The following is a 14,960-nucleotide window of genomic DNA, read 5'->3' on the forward strand; positions in this document are numbered from 1 at the left end:
AGTCCATTTACAGGGGTTGTCCAGGAATATACTACTGATGGCCTATCATTAGGATAAAATTGCCAGGGATCAACTGCATTGGGCAGAGTGTACTAGAACTAACACAGTGCCATATATTGTTTAGTGGCCGAGAAAGCTACTGCAAGGTCAGTCCCATTGATCTGAATGTGACTGAATTTACTGCAACTTTGCATTGCAGCCGCTACGCTGTTTACAGCACTCTGCTAGTTTCAGTACAATGTGGCTGCAGTAAATAGCTGAGAGGTGGGGAGGTCGGGATTCAGACCCCTCCAATCTGTGATCCTAAGGATAGGTCATTGGTAATAAAATCATGGACAACAGTAAATTCAATAAAACCAAATATAATGTCAATGATTCTTTTGAGATAACAGTATCTGGGATTTTGCAGATTTACAAGAATACAGTCACCTACCATCTTCTTTTTGTGGCCTGCTGGGGAGTAGTATACCAGTCAGGGACAGAAATAGACCTGACAGGCTGGATAGAAGGGCCAGCTCTGACCTGGGGAGCACCTTGGGCCCAGTACAGGTGGTGGGTGACAGAAGGATACTGTCCGTGGTGAGCTCCATGCTGGAGAACAACTCCCATCCCATGTATGAGACCTTGATAGCACTGGGCAGTACTGTCAGTGACCGACTGCTTCACCCCAAGTGTGAGAAGAAGCTATCAGAGATCCTTCCTCCCAACCGCGGTCAGGCTGTATAATCAACATCAGGCTAAGCGAAGATCACTCCGCACAGACAACTAAATGATCCTGAAGTCTGTCTTTTTTTATCATTTGCTATGACTCCTAGTATCTTTTCTAGCCACTATTCTGCGCTTGTATGTGTTCTTTCTTGTAATATGTTACTGTATTATCCATGCTGCTGTAACTCACTGAATTTCCCCGTGATGGGAATATTAAAGGTTTATCTTATCTTATTTTACACCCTTATATCCTGCCAGCTAACAGCAAGGAAATAAAATATTATATAATGTTATATACTAAATATAATATGTAATATAATACATGCCATACAGCAGATCACATGAAATTAACCCTGTACGTTTTGGCCATCATAATCATCGTTTTGGTAGAAAAGAGGAAGCCGCACTCCCTGTCAATAATAAAATAACTTCCCTTCTCTGTAGAGATTTGCAGGGTTTGTGTGATATGGGAAGTGATAGGAAGTGTGAGGAAGTTTCCTCAGCTGTAAACACATAGGAGCTAATGTAGAAAACTGCTGCAGGCTGGAAGTGGTGCAGGTCACGTATTTTATTTTCCAGGCTGAGCGGGTGCTCATTTAGTAATCCTGGTATTTGGCGACACGTGGGTTGGCTGGTCGTAACCCTTGTGATAATCTTTACACTTCTCATTGTAACTGAATTCGTCCTCGGGCACAGACCTGCTACAGGGTCAGCAACACCAGTTTTTGCTTTGTCTGGAAATCTTGACCAAAATTCACTGGCTACTTAGAAAGCCAAAAATGAATCATGACGATAACTCGGGACGCTAGATCAAACATATTTTTCACATTTAATATGAGTTTTAAAATGATGATAATTACAAGAAAAATAAGTGAACCAAGTCAGCTCCGTCATCTCCGTCCGTTTGCGTTTTTTCTGTAGCAGATATATGTGAAGTCTTTGATAGATGAAGACCCTACTGCTGAGACCGTCTAGATTAAAAGAATAGGCGTCCTGAGTCGCCATGTGCAGCGCTGCTCCATTCAAGGGCTATTAAACGTCTATGGAAAGAGGTGGTTATCATGAACAGGTGTTAAAGGGTACCTGAATGAAATTCACATTCATATGAATAAGTCTGAGCTGCAAACAGATTGTGTGACCAGCGGGAGATGAGGTCAGTAACTTTTTTTTCCACTGTAACGCTCGGTCACACTAGCGCTCAGGTCTCCGTATTTCGGGTCCACTTGGTGACCCAGAGAAACTGAAAACTTATCTGCTTAAAAGCGGTTACATGCAGAATCCCCCTATAGACTATAATGGGGTGCACCAGGTTTCCACTGAAAAGTCCACCTCGCAGGATTTTTTTCTTGCCTCTTGTAAACGGAGTGGTGGATGTCGTATCGTATTGAGACTCAAACCCTAGTATGAACCTAGCTACTCTACCCAAAACTGGCCCCAATTCCAACTCCACAGCCCTAGAAGCAACTCCCAACTTCATAGGTCCATTCTATTCATAGGCACAGACCAATAGTCCAGTTTTTGGATGACTGGAGCCCCTGACCTGTTCACCTGTCTGCGGCAGTGTGACAATAAGCACATCCTCATGGCTTGTCACATTAAATACAAGGTTGCATTTCTTTGTACATTTCCTGGGGGTGGTTTTGTGTTTACAGCCCGCTTTGACCTAGTATGAAGCCGCTATAGACGTTAGTTGATTGTGGTATACTCGCTTTTCCCCTTATCTGTCTGAAAGCATATTGCAAGTATATCGGAGCCCACCAGCCTGGAGCATCAAAGGGCATCAGTCAGCCCAGAAGTAGCATACCCCGATGACTGATCCTCTTATCTCAGACACAAACCACAGCCCTGGAGACTGAGACAGGCCAGCTCTCAACATCAAGTATCAGCACCAGTCCTTGTCCATGAGGTGTAATACAGCTTCCCCAATAAGTGCTCTTCACAAACCACACATAGGGGCGAAACATTTGACTGATACTTTTTCTGATAGTAACAGATAGTCGCTTCCTGCCTTGCACTTTAGGCTATTCACTGGGAGGGGTTACCAAGGCAGCTGGAAGGAAATCATGAAGCAGTATTGCAAAGTGTGCAGCCTCCTGATCCCCGTCCTGTACATTCACACACTGAGCTGATTGAAGATCTGGTTGGAATTCCATCTCATGCAGCCTCATGGTGTGGTGCTGCTGTTTTGTGCATCATCAGGTGAGTCAAGTCCTGTCTATCATTGTCCGTATCCATTTATATTGTAAGCCACCTCAATTCCGTACATCACGTATCTCTATTTCTGTATCAGTTCACCCAAGCCCTCTGAATGATCTGCTACATGCATGTTGAGCTCAGAAGATCCTCTTTATTCTTTTCCATTATATGTGTCCAAAAATCTATTTAACTTTATGATTTTTTTTTTTATACATGTATTTGTCTCATCAGCCATGGGTTTGGATAATATTAGCATACTTTTCCACCCAAAGCATTGCTTGTAAATAAGTCTTCATACATCGCCGACTCTCTTCAACGTGAGCCAATACCAGCCTGAGCCTTGTGCCTATAATAATATTATTGTCAGCTTTTATCATAACATGTAGCTTCAGCATTGCTATGTAAATTGTATATATGGACTGTACCTATATATAGAATGAGTTTAGGAAGCTGTTATTGCAGCATGGCAGAATGGGCATTAAAGGCGTGCCCTATGACAAGCTGTCACTTTTGTGTATCGCGGGGTAAACCAAGCTGTTCACGCATGTAGTTTGGAATTTTTGCAATATTTGACTATGGGCTGATTCTGTTTTTGATGTTTGGGTTCCATCAGTATTTGGACTTCATTACAAAAAAAGTTACACTTGGGCCTAAATCTTTTCATTTTAAGTGACAAAGGCTACAAAATCTGGAGGGATATTGAAAGGGTTTTCCACAGTCATGGTATTGATGGACTATTGCTAGGATAGACCATCAACATCAGATTGGGAGTGGTCCGACTCTCAACATTGAACAAGTGAATGATATCCGACATCATCACTACTAAGCAGACAGCTCGTAGATAGATGGACCAATGTAAACAATGAAGATGTCGCAGCAATTGGTCTGTGGATACCAAGAATGGGACCCCATCAATCTGATATAGATGGCCATCAATATTGTAATCCCAGAAAAATCCCTTTAAAATTTAACATGAGGCGCCCACTCTATATTTTAACCTCTCCTTGTATTTCCGCGCTCCATCTGAAGTAACTTTATATAATGAGCGTCCATTGAAACCAGTGGGTGTCCTCTGTATTCGCTGATTATTGTGGCAGTCCATTCACTGAGTAACCTGTGCTCCTCCACATTTTTACAACGTATTGTTTCTTATTCAACTGACAATATTCTGATGGTTTTTTCTTCAGTTATAATGGACATAATATATTTTGAATAAGTCAGACTCAGGCTGGGTTCACACCTGTGCTCGTGGACTGTTTGGGGATTTTGTCTCCCATCCACTTATAAAATGCAGATTTCCACAAGTAACTGCTTCTTAAGCAGATTGGTTTTCCATTTTTTGGGTCCCCAAGTAGACCCGAAAAACGGAAACCCAAATGCTAGTGTGAACCTACCGTCAATTCACATTTGTGCTGGGGTCTGTTAGATACTCATCCCAGAAACCACCTGCATGGAGGACTATTCTCTCCGCTGCTTATACTATGAAAGTGGCGAACCCCATTATATCCCCGCCGGAGATTTCGGTGAAGATGTGAACCTAGCTTTATACAAGCATATTCAGTGTTGGACTGAGGTTCTTTGGGCCACCAGATAAAATGATTTTTGGAAGCCCACCTTCCAACAACCCCCAGGAAATAGACCATAGTAACTATCAGATTTGGATGCCATCTGCTGTACCATTATTGTGTTAGAGCCTGGGTGTATTGGAGGATCCTCTGGTTGGCCAGTCTGACTTAAGGTATATTCACATACATTAAAGGGGTTGTTCAGGGTAAAATACAAATCTTCCCCTAAACTAAACCCCCTCCCCCCGCCTAACTATTAATTTACTTGTGTAAAAAAAAATGTAAAATTACCCAGAATTACGTTCTGATAAGCCAACGACATTCTATTTCACCGCTCCCGAAACGGAACACCACCAGTATTTACTCTTCCCCCGCAACTCCATCAATACTTATGTGCCTTCCAGTCTGGAGGTGACTGCAAGTCATGCGCAGTAGAGATGACATTGTATCTGTACTGTGCAGACCGCACTGGAACATCCAGTCTGTGCGCAGCGACTCCAGCCTGTGCACAGTGAAGTAGACAGAAGGATCTGTCTCGCAGATGCAATGGGATGGGGGTATGCTTGGTTACTTGGGAAGGGCTAGTAGTGGGCGGGATAGCTTCGGTAGGGAGATAGGGAGGGTGGTGTAATGGAGTGAGAGAGGAGGTAGGGGGCAGTGACAGGGAGGCAGTGTGGAAGGTACACAGGAAGTTACATAGCAGGATGCTAACAAATGCAGAAGATGCCAGGAGCTCCCACAGACACCCAGAAATCACTCAAAGCACTGCTAAAAATATATGGGTGCACATTTAACACATTAATAGCACTAACAGACTTTTTTTTTTTAAAATAAAAATAAAGATTTTTTTGCCTAGAAAACTCCTTTAAATTAGTTGCAGAAGTTTCTGTAACTCTGAAAACCAAGTAAATTCACCTGAGTAAAATTGTATTGCCATAAAACACATGAATTGCTGTAAGCCCTGTTTAGCTGAATTAAATAGTGAATGTGAATTCATTCTAATGCTGCTAATATCCCATATTCTAGATATGTCCTTTAGACTTTAGTTGCCATGGCTTGATATAGTAAAAGAAAAATTATTGGACTAATTGAAAATTGGACTTTGCTTTAAAATTACTCAATTCACCGATCCCCCGTTGCTGCCGATCCAATGCCTCCAGGATTCCCTGCTGCTGTCTACATCTCAGTTTGTCTCAACACACAGGAAATAATACCAGTACCCTCGGAGGCCCCAAGGCATAATGACAGCAATCCTGGTTTGGGTGTATCCAGTCTAAAAGAAAATGGTGGCTGAATCATGCAAAAATTTGCAAGACTCTCTAGGTTCAACCAACAAATCCTCCCCCTCACTCCTGTTCCTCCAGGAGACTCCCCTACCACAATAATCAACTTTATCAGCGGATGCCAATACAGTTGGTTATGAGGTTGAATTATAATGGGGACAATCTCTTGCCTATGGATCTCCTTGCGGCCTTGGGCCCAGGGCTACTACCCATTTTGCACTTGTTATCTTCTGCACCTGTTGCATACTTCTTAAACCAGCTATTTAAAGGAAACTCATTGTGACTGAATTGATATTTAGTTTCCTGGTGACAGATCCCTTTAAGGGAGAGCTGTTGACTAGGTCATTATAATGGATTACAATGGACCACTTCAAAAAGAAGAGGTTTAAAGGAGTTATCCAAAGCCAAAAGTTAATCCACAGCTTTCCCTGAGAAGATCAAGAGTGAGACCTAAGGTGATCAGTGGATACATGTCGGATAATGTCTCCATATTTACCTTGTATCGATGTTACGTTGATGTTATTAAAAAGTATCTGATTAAAAAAAAAAAAGTTGGGAGTAGATTATCACTTACCGTGACATATCTTCCATACTTCTGTAATACTCGTAATGAGCAGGTTTTACTTTTACACAATATTAACCCCCTCAGCAGTGCTGAAGACTGGAGCCATCTTCTTTGCATGTGTGGGAGTGCTGTTGGTAGCCTTTGTACAGAATTGAAGATATCCATGTGTGGTCACCTCTGGCTGCTGTTTGGCCACCTCCAGAATAAGCTAGCACACAAGCTATGTTCCTATTAAAGGAGTTTTCCAGGCTTTGGACAATGATGACTTTGATAACTATTATGATTGACCACAATTTATAAAGTTACGCCTTCTACCTTAACCATCTTTATGTTCCATCCAGAAAGGCAACTACTTCGAGGTATAACTCCCATTGTATTCTATTTTATGCTATTGTGTCGGGAACATTTTGGTAATATACTTTATTAACCTATTAAATGTCCTTTGAAAAGACACAGCAATGCCAGGAAGCCTCTGTCTGTACTCAGTGCAGTATGTAGAGGTGAAGCTTATACCAAATTGGAAATTGCCCCTTCAAATGGCCATATCTCTGGTTTTATACCACCTTGAAAAATGGTCCTGGGAATGTATAGTCCCTGGCCTGCCTAACTCCTGGAGGATTCAGTGAGGAAAACTGTGCACACGCACACCCAAATACCAAAACAGCCTCCACCTGGTGAGCTCTCTGGTGGCCATCTTGGCCTTGAGATTTACTTATAATTTCAATAACTTGAATTCAGCTTTTCTTTTCAAAGTAAACCTTTCAGCAGTAAGTCATTACTCCGTCCTACTCCTTCTCCAAGTGGTGCTTGGTATTTAGAGGCTTGCCTTGACCTTGCTGCAGACAATTAGACAAGGCAAGGCTGCAGGCTGCTCATTAAATGGAACCTGCAGCAACGCTACCTTCATCTTCCTGTGTGAACATGACTTTGTGTAATTGGACATGCCGTTCCCTGCCTGCTGATCCATTGACTGTTACTGTCATGGACTGGGGGGTCTGACCACAGTTATGAGATATGATGCAATGTGGGAACAAAGCAGCGGTCTGCGGCCAACACATGCCAGCTCCTAAGACAAGTGTTCTTTGGTGTTGACAGGACATCGGAGGGAGACATCTGAGCCTCCCTGTCCTCTAAGCAGAACACCACAGTCCATGGACTTACCCTAAATAAAGACTTTGATCTGTGGTTTACCATAAACCTTACCAACGGTATACTCCCTCAATTTCACACTTGCAATGTGTTTCTTTGAAATTGTTCTCTTTTCACTGCTGAAATATTATCAGATTGGGCGCTGAGTAGTCAGCTGTGGTTTTGCGTCTTAAATGTGTCAGCTATAGTAGTCATTTATAGGTCTTATCTCTGTCCTTGGATATGTCACCACATCAACCTTTCATATTCTGCATGCAACCTCATTACTGAAGAACACTGAATGATTAGATCTCGGTCCTTGGTTATTTAAAGGGACGATGGACCGTTTATCGTTTTACCTAATTTGTGCAAAATGTAGTTGTCTGCACCATATTTCCTGTCAACATTGGGTGGTCCTAGTCCGACCGACAGCCTTTCCCTATGAGAGTTTAGTACAGCAATAACTGGCAATCATGTCCACTGGACTCCTACGTAGAGATATATAAACAGAATATAGGGCTATGGCATCCATGCCATACCAATCCTTAGCAAGCCCTTAAATCTACTGGGGCAGATTTATAAAGATTGGCATTACTAACTCCAGTCTTCATAGCCCCAGAGCCGTCGGAGTGTTATATACGACAAGGCGCACGCCTCCTCATAAATGAGAGGCACTCTACGCTGTGCCAGCTTTATGCTGGTGTACATTTTCCTATATTTCTGGCATAAATGATTATAAATTTGTTGGGGCCATACACACCCATGCTACTTTCCCAAAAAGGGGTGCACATTAAAAAAAGAAGAAAAAAAAAGTTGCATGGTTTTGAGCAAAAAATTGTGGCTGTTAATGTTATGTACACCAAAAAAACAATATCATAGAAGGCATAATACATGTGCCCCAATGTGATTGGAAAGAATGCAGCCCATACACATTAGATGTAGGCTGACCAAACCCACCAATTTCTGTGGCTTTGGTCTACCATCTAATGTGTTTGGGGTACCCACACTATCCACAGTTTTTCACGATGGGATAAGTTGGCAATGGCTTTCTTCCCTGTCATACTTGTTACACATACATTGCTGCTCGGGGTTGGACAAGGTAGCGGGTGTTTGGCCGACCATTACGTCATGTCTATGGCCACAGACCCCTAGCAATGACACAAGCTTGATCTTTATAGGAAAGAGAGCTGATAACCCTGCCTTCTGCTATCTCTTATTGCTATCCTAGGCTCAGGATGATTAAAATGTGATCGATCCTCCATTGAGACCCCTAGGATGATGAAAGAAGGATCAGACATGTTGGATTTCAACATGCTTAATTCTTTCTTCCCATAGGAGACAAACTGGCACCCTTGAGAAGAGACAACTTTCTACTCATTGAAAACACATTCACCAGGCCCAGTATATATGTGTTTGGGGGAGTTAGGGTGAATATCTGCCAGCAGTTATACATTGTGTGTCTATGCCTTATGCTGATCAAGAAGAATTTTTGAGAACAAGCTCAATTCATCATCATTTGGTTTTGGGAATTTTTAATATCTCGGCTTGTTCTCTGTGAATAGAAGAATTCTTATGTACATTCAGAGGCTCCAAGCCTGTATAAGACATGGAAGAGCTGTTATGACAGATTTTGGTGGGTTTTTTGAGATATAGTTAAAGGGGCTCTATCAGCAAAATCATGCTGATAGAGCCCCACATATGCGTGAATAGCCTTTAAAAAGGCTATTCAGGCACCGTAAATGTTATATTAACCTCCCCCCCATTTTAAAATAATAACCTAAAAAAGAATGTGATCTACTTACGCATCGTGCACGCTGGGCGGTTATTCAGGGTGTGTCTTCATCTTCATCCACGCCTCTTCTTCCTCCGATGTCCTCTGGTCCCGTCCTCCTCCGGCGCTCGCAAACGGACGTTGATAAAAAAAAAAAATAGCCTGGGCGCATGCGCAGTAGCCGTAGTAGAAGCCGCATGCTACTGCGCATGCGCCCAGGCTATTTTTTTATATCAGTGTCCGTTTGCAAGCACCGGAGGAGGACAGGACCAGAGGACATCGGTGGAAGAAGAGGCGTGGATGAAGATGAAGACACACCCTGAATGCCCGCCCAGGGTGCACGATGCGTAAGTAGAGCACATTCTTTTTTAGGTTATTATTTTAAAACGGGGGGGTAGTTTAATATAACTTTTACGATGCCTGAATAGCCTTTTTAAAGGCTATTCACGCATATGTGGGGCTCTATCAGCATGATTTTGCTGATACAGCCCCTTTAAGGCTGAATGTAACAGAAAGGAGAAGTAGAAGAACTTCCTATATACCGTATCTCCCATTCCTTTTGTAGCCACTTTGGTTCAAAAAGCTGCAGTAAAATCTGCAAGAAAAAAAGCAGCTTTTCCACAGTATGTGGTCTCAGTCTGATCGTGTGTTACTGACAATCGCAGACGGTGCACTCCAAGAGCTCTGGACATGATTTGGACAGGTCTCCAGCTTCTGGATGCAAACCAGAGTGTTTCTATTCACTGAAAGCAAGCTGAGTTTGATGTGAAAAACCAAGCTTTACCTTTTTCTGTAAAGTAGCTGTGGGTATTTGCTCTCCTGTGTTTTCCAACCAGTGCATAGATAGATAGATAGATAGATAGATAGATAGATAGATAGATAGATAGGAGATGGATAGATAGATAGATAGATAGATAGATAGATAGATAGATAGATATGTCTAATGTTTGTGTATGTGTGTATATGATCCCAGATGAGCCCCTTGTTTTTATTTCTCCGCCATTACGGGGCTTCCTGCCAGAGAAAACAATAAATCTAAACTTTTTATTGTAAAATGCAATTACTTCTATTAATATATCCAACTTGTATTTTCCAGTGTGTAACGTTCCAGGCCCACTACCCAATAAAATCTCAGACATGACTTGTAGAGTTATAGCCAGTAATGACTTTACTCCGCTATTGGTGGGAGGGGGATTTCTCTGGCAGAGCTAAAACTTTCCACCACTTAATCTTTTGATCATAAAAACATAGAAGAGTCCTACAAATTCTAGACTGAGGGGAGCGAGGGGGTGATGGTCTGTCCAGTCACAACTACTGTACGTCTGTAATATAAGAATGGCATGTATGAGAAGAAATGTATAAAATACTCGGCACGTCAAAATAGCTTTTTCTTATTGATGACATTTGCTGAGTAGGATTTTTCTTTCCAGTATATTATCATAAGAGTTTGCATCGGAGCCAAAATGTTTATTCTGGGAAGGGGGAAGTCTGACAGGGACATTCCGGCAATTGATAATGGTTGGACCGAGAGGTGCATGTGCTCCCAATTCATTCCCCCATCGTGTCCTCCCATAGTTGAAATGCCTGCTGCCTTCTTTTTAAACTTTTCTGACACGTCTTCTATTTTTTTTTTGTGAAAAAAAATCTCACCCATTTCTCTATGAATACTGTTCTTTTATAGTCTAAAACACTCCCCCCTGCTCTGGGCTGGACCACCCATAAGGGGGAGTGTCTCAGACTACCCAGGCACAGTGTGTAGTCTGAGAAGCCGATGACTGCGACTGGGAATCGGACAAACCAGCATAGATAGAGTAGATATCTGGGATCCCAGTATCTTAACTATACATTTTGGGGCAGATTTATTAGAACTGTCTGAAAGCAGAACTCTCTGCCTGGTTCACATCTGCATTCGGGCCATTCCGTTCCCCTCTCCGCGTGTAAAATGCAAGCAGCACTTTTCTTTCCGCATTTTTCGTGCAAAATCAGAGTGGAAAACACACGGACCCCGTTATAGTCTATGGGGTCCTCAGGTTTCCTAACATAAACGCTTTTTTTTTTGCAGTTTAGGTTTCCATTCGGGGGTTCCCCAAGCGGACTCCCCAAACCGAAACCCATGCACAGATGTGAACCGGGACTAAGCGGCCCATGGCACAGATTTTATTTTTCAGGAGCAAAATACCAAGTTAACTCTGCACAGTGAAATTTTTATTATGAGAGCGACAACTGCATTAAAGGGGTTTTTGGGAATAAAATATGGATGGTCATCAATATGTGATTGGTGGGGGTCCACCATAGATAAAATGATTGAAGTGGCAGTGTTGCCAGTGACATCACATTCATTTGTCATGTGACCTGTTTTTAGCTCAGTCTCATTCAAATGAATGGGGCTGAACTGCAATACCAGGTACAGCTGCTATATAACGTATGGCGTTGTGCTTGATGAGTTGTAAAGTGGCTGTATCACTCACCCCAGTGCTGGGGTCTCTTCACACACCTTCTTGTAGGGGTGCCCAATGTCAGACTCCCACCATTCGTCTGATATTGACGACCACTGCTAAGGACAGGTCTTTAGGATTGCTGGTGCGTTGGCTCGTCGGATCCTGATAATACAAGTGGTGGTGCTAAAAATGGCCTTGTGGAGTCAGAGACCTTTTTCCTTCTCTGATCTTTGCAAGTCTTGTTAAGAAATATCCCCCGTCAGCAGTATTGTGAGCAGTGACAGATCTGGAGGAGACATCTGTTCTCTGTGCTGGCACAGAGGGGTCACTGGTGAGATATGTCAGCACTGACACTACAATCCGGGAGACCTCACTGAGCAGCTCTTGCTGGTGGGGTGTCTGGAGGCGCCTTGAACTCAGGATAGCACATTACAACATGTCTGTACACAGCCTCGCTCACTCACATGTACCCTGCCAGAACTCAGTATTTACTGCCTACTTACTATCAGGTTTACTCTGTAGTTTGTCATTTTATTATATCAATATTTTCTTGAGATTTTGTTGTATCTGTTTTATTATAGTAATGTAACTTTTACTGCAAGACTGTAACAATGTAACCAACTGTAACAATTCATCACTCAAGCATCAAGGTCCGGCCGATCTGACGACTATATCTGAAGATTTACTAGTAAAAAACAATCTATTTATTCACATTTTACATATTCTCGGACTGCTTTTTTTTCCTCATTGAATTTTATAGAGAAAAACTTATTATTAACCCCTTCTCACCCGGTGAATTTTTTGATTCCCTGCCTTCCAATCCCCATAATTTTTTCAATTTTCCACTCACAGAGCCATATGAGGGCTTACTGTTTGTGGGACAAATTGTTCTCCGTGTTTTTATCTTTTATTATTCTGCACAATCTTCTAGGAAGCTGGAATAATACGCAGAATGGGGTAGAAATGGAGAAAAAGTGCATTTGTGTGACATTCTTATGGGCTTCATTTTTACAGTGTACATGGTTTTAACTTCTGCAAAGTTTCCGTTTGCTGATCATTTTACCCTGGCATTTTACAACAGTGTCGGAAAGTGAGCTGTTACTTTCTCACACTGTATTTCTCTGGAAAATGATGACAAGTTTTAATGTAGTGGCATGGGTGGTGGTGGGGGTGTAAATAACTGATATTATTTCCTGTTATTAATATAGTGACACATTGTAACCAATTAGATCGCGTGGGAGAAATGGTAGTAGTATCAGGTCTTGATGTAGAATGTTTTTACCGAGTTTCTCCTAGATTTTCTGAATATTACTCATATAAATCCTGTTGGGCATGAATTTTTCTGGTTGCTAAAACAAACACTACAGCATCATGGTCTTATCAGTATTGCGGGGAGCATCTATAGGTCTTACTACACAGTTCTGCTCTTGAGTCAGTGGATGGGGGAGTCTGTTTAGTAGTATCTTATACAAACTGTTAAAGGGAACTTGTCAGGTGTTTTTTTTTTCCAAATACAGACATTTCCTATGGTGCCGCACGCTAAGCATTCTGTTGTTGAAAAGTCACATTATAAAATACATATATCATATATACATATACAAATTTACCTTTACCAGTCACGGGGAGCAGCTTCATCTAGTCGTGCGGTATGGTGGAGGGGACCATATCAGGGGGAACATTCCTCCCCCGCGGTATAATGCCCCCTTAGTGCCCCAATGATAGTATAATTCTCTGCTTAATTACAGTTTAGTGTCTTCAGGTCCCATACTGTATAATGTCCCCAAGGTATGCACAGTATTATGCCCCCCACTGCCTAAAACCACACACTACAAAGCATGGGATGTGAGTAGGGTACCCAGGGTATGATTCTTAGCCCTCACTAGTCTTAAGATAGTAGCTACAACAACCACCAGAAGGAATGAGGAGTCCTAGCAGCTATGAGCACTGAGAATTGTACACCCCAGGCCCCACTAGTATCAGGCCAGGGGTCAGTAAGGGACATTTTTAACCGTGAAGCTGTGTGAATCCCTGTGTATGTACATAGAGCTGCCTATAAGGTTCTACATCTCCTTAAAGGGGCTCTATCAGCAGATTTACAGGTTATGAGCTAAAGATATTCCTGAATAAACTTTAGAAAGGGTTTTCAGGTGCTGCTATTAGGGAGCCTTCACACAGAGTTATGGTGGCTGATTCTGATCGTAAAAACACGTTCAGAATGAGCGCGTAAAAAGAAGCTCCCATTGACTTGAATGGGAGTCGGCATACGTGCACTCCCCATTGAAATCAATGGGAGGCTTTTTTCCCTATTGTTTCAATGTATTAAGACCCCCTCGTTTTTTTTTGTTTTTTTTTTAATTACCTTGGTAATTGATATGTAAATTAGCTGGATCATGCTCGGTGGGCGTGTTATGCACCCCTTAGCGTCATAGCTTCTGCACGCCCACTACTGCCATCAAGCCCCCCTCCTCCTGCTTATTCACATCGGTCTCTATTAAAAGCTATTGAAAGCCCGCGCGTGAGCAATAGCGCTACTGCGCACGCTCCAGCGCCATTTTCCCATAGAGACTATTGCGAGCTGGAGCATGCGCAGTAGCGGGCTTTCAATAGCTTTTAATAGAAACCGACGTGAATAAGCAGGAGGAGGGGGGCTTGGAGGCAGCCGTGAGCGTCCAGAAGCTATAACCCTAAGGGGTGCAGGACACGCCCACTGTGCACGATCCAGCTAATTTACATATCAGGGTTTTTTTTTTAATGTAGATTGTGAGCCCCATATAGGGATCACAATGTACATTATTATTTTTCCTATCAGTATGGCTGTAGTATGGGAGGAAATCCACGCAAACATGGGGAGAACATACAAACTCCTTGCAGATCTTGTTCCTAGCGGGATTCGAACCCAGGACTCCAGTGCTGCAGTGCTAACCACTGAGCCACCGTGTTGCCCCTACCAGGGGGGGTCTTTTCGCACACTAATAGCAGTACCTGAATAGCCTTTTTAAAGACTATTCAGGAATATCTTTAGCTCACAACCTGTAAATCTGCTGATAGAGCCCCTTTAATGATACTGCCTTTGCAGGCTACCTTTCAGTATGCAGAGTCTTACAGGACATGCTCGACTAAGAATTATGTGGAAAAAATATCCAAATAATATTCTCCTTGAAGAAAATAGGAAAACTCACCATAGCGCCACCTTTTGGAAGGCAGCCGTTACTCCCCAGTTAGAACCAAACAAAGGAAGGACGACAATAATTACTCAGACGCTAGTAAAATAATGTATTGACTAGGAAGACCCGCTGGATATTTATA

General features: G+C 42.5%; 1 protein-coding gene across 1 annotated transcript in view; it reads left to right on the forward strand.

Annotated features, from left to right (window-relative positions):
• Positions 1 to 2,740: 2,740 nt before the first annotated feature.
• Positions 2,741 to 14,960, forward strand: part of ARHGEF3 (Rho guanine nucleotide exchange factor 3) — a 133,788-nt gene continuing 121,568 nt past the window's right edge. Inside the window, exon 1 of the mRNA XM_075287915.1 lies at positions 2,741 to 2,907. Within this exon, the coding sequence (XP_075144016.1) occupies positions 2,875 to 2,907 (33 nt within the window). The 5' untranslated portion in view covers positions 2,741 to 2,874. The remainder of the gene's footprint in view (positions 2,908 to 14,960) is intronic.

The sequence above is a fragment of the Leptodactylus fuscus genome, chromosome 9 (genome assembly GCF_031893055.1).
Source record: "Leptodactylus fuscus isolate aLepFus1 chromosome 9, aLepFus1.hap2, whole genome shotgun sequence".
Taxonomy (NCBI): domain Eukaryota; kingdom Metazoa; phylum Chordata; class Amphibia; order Anura; family Leptodactylidae; genus Leptodactylus; species Leptodactylus fuscus.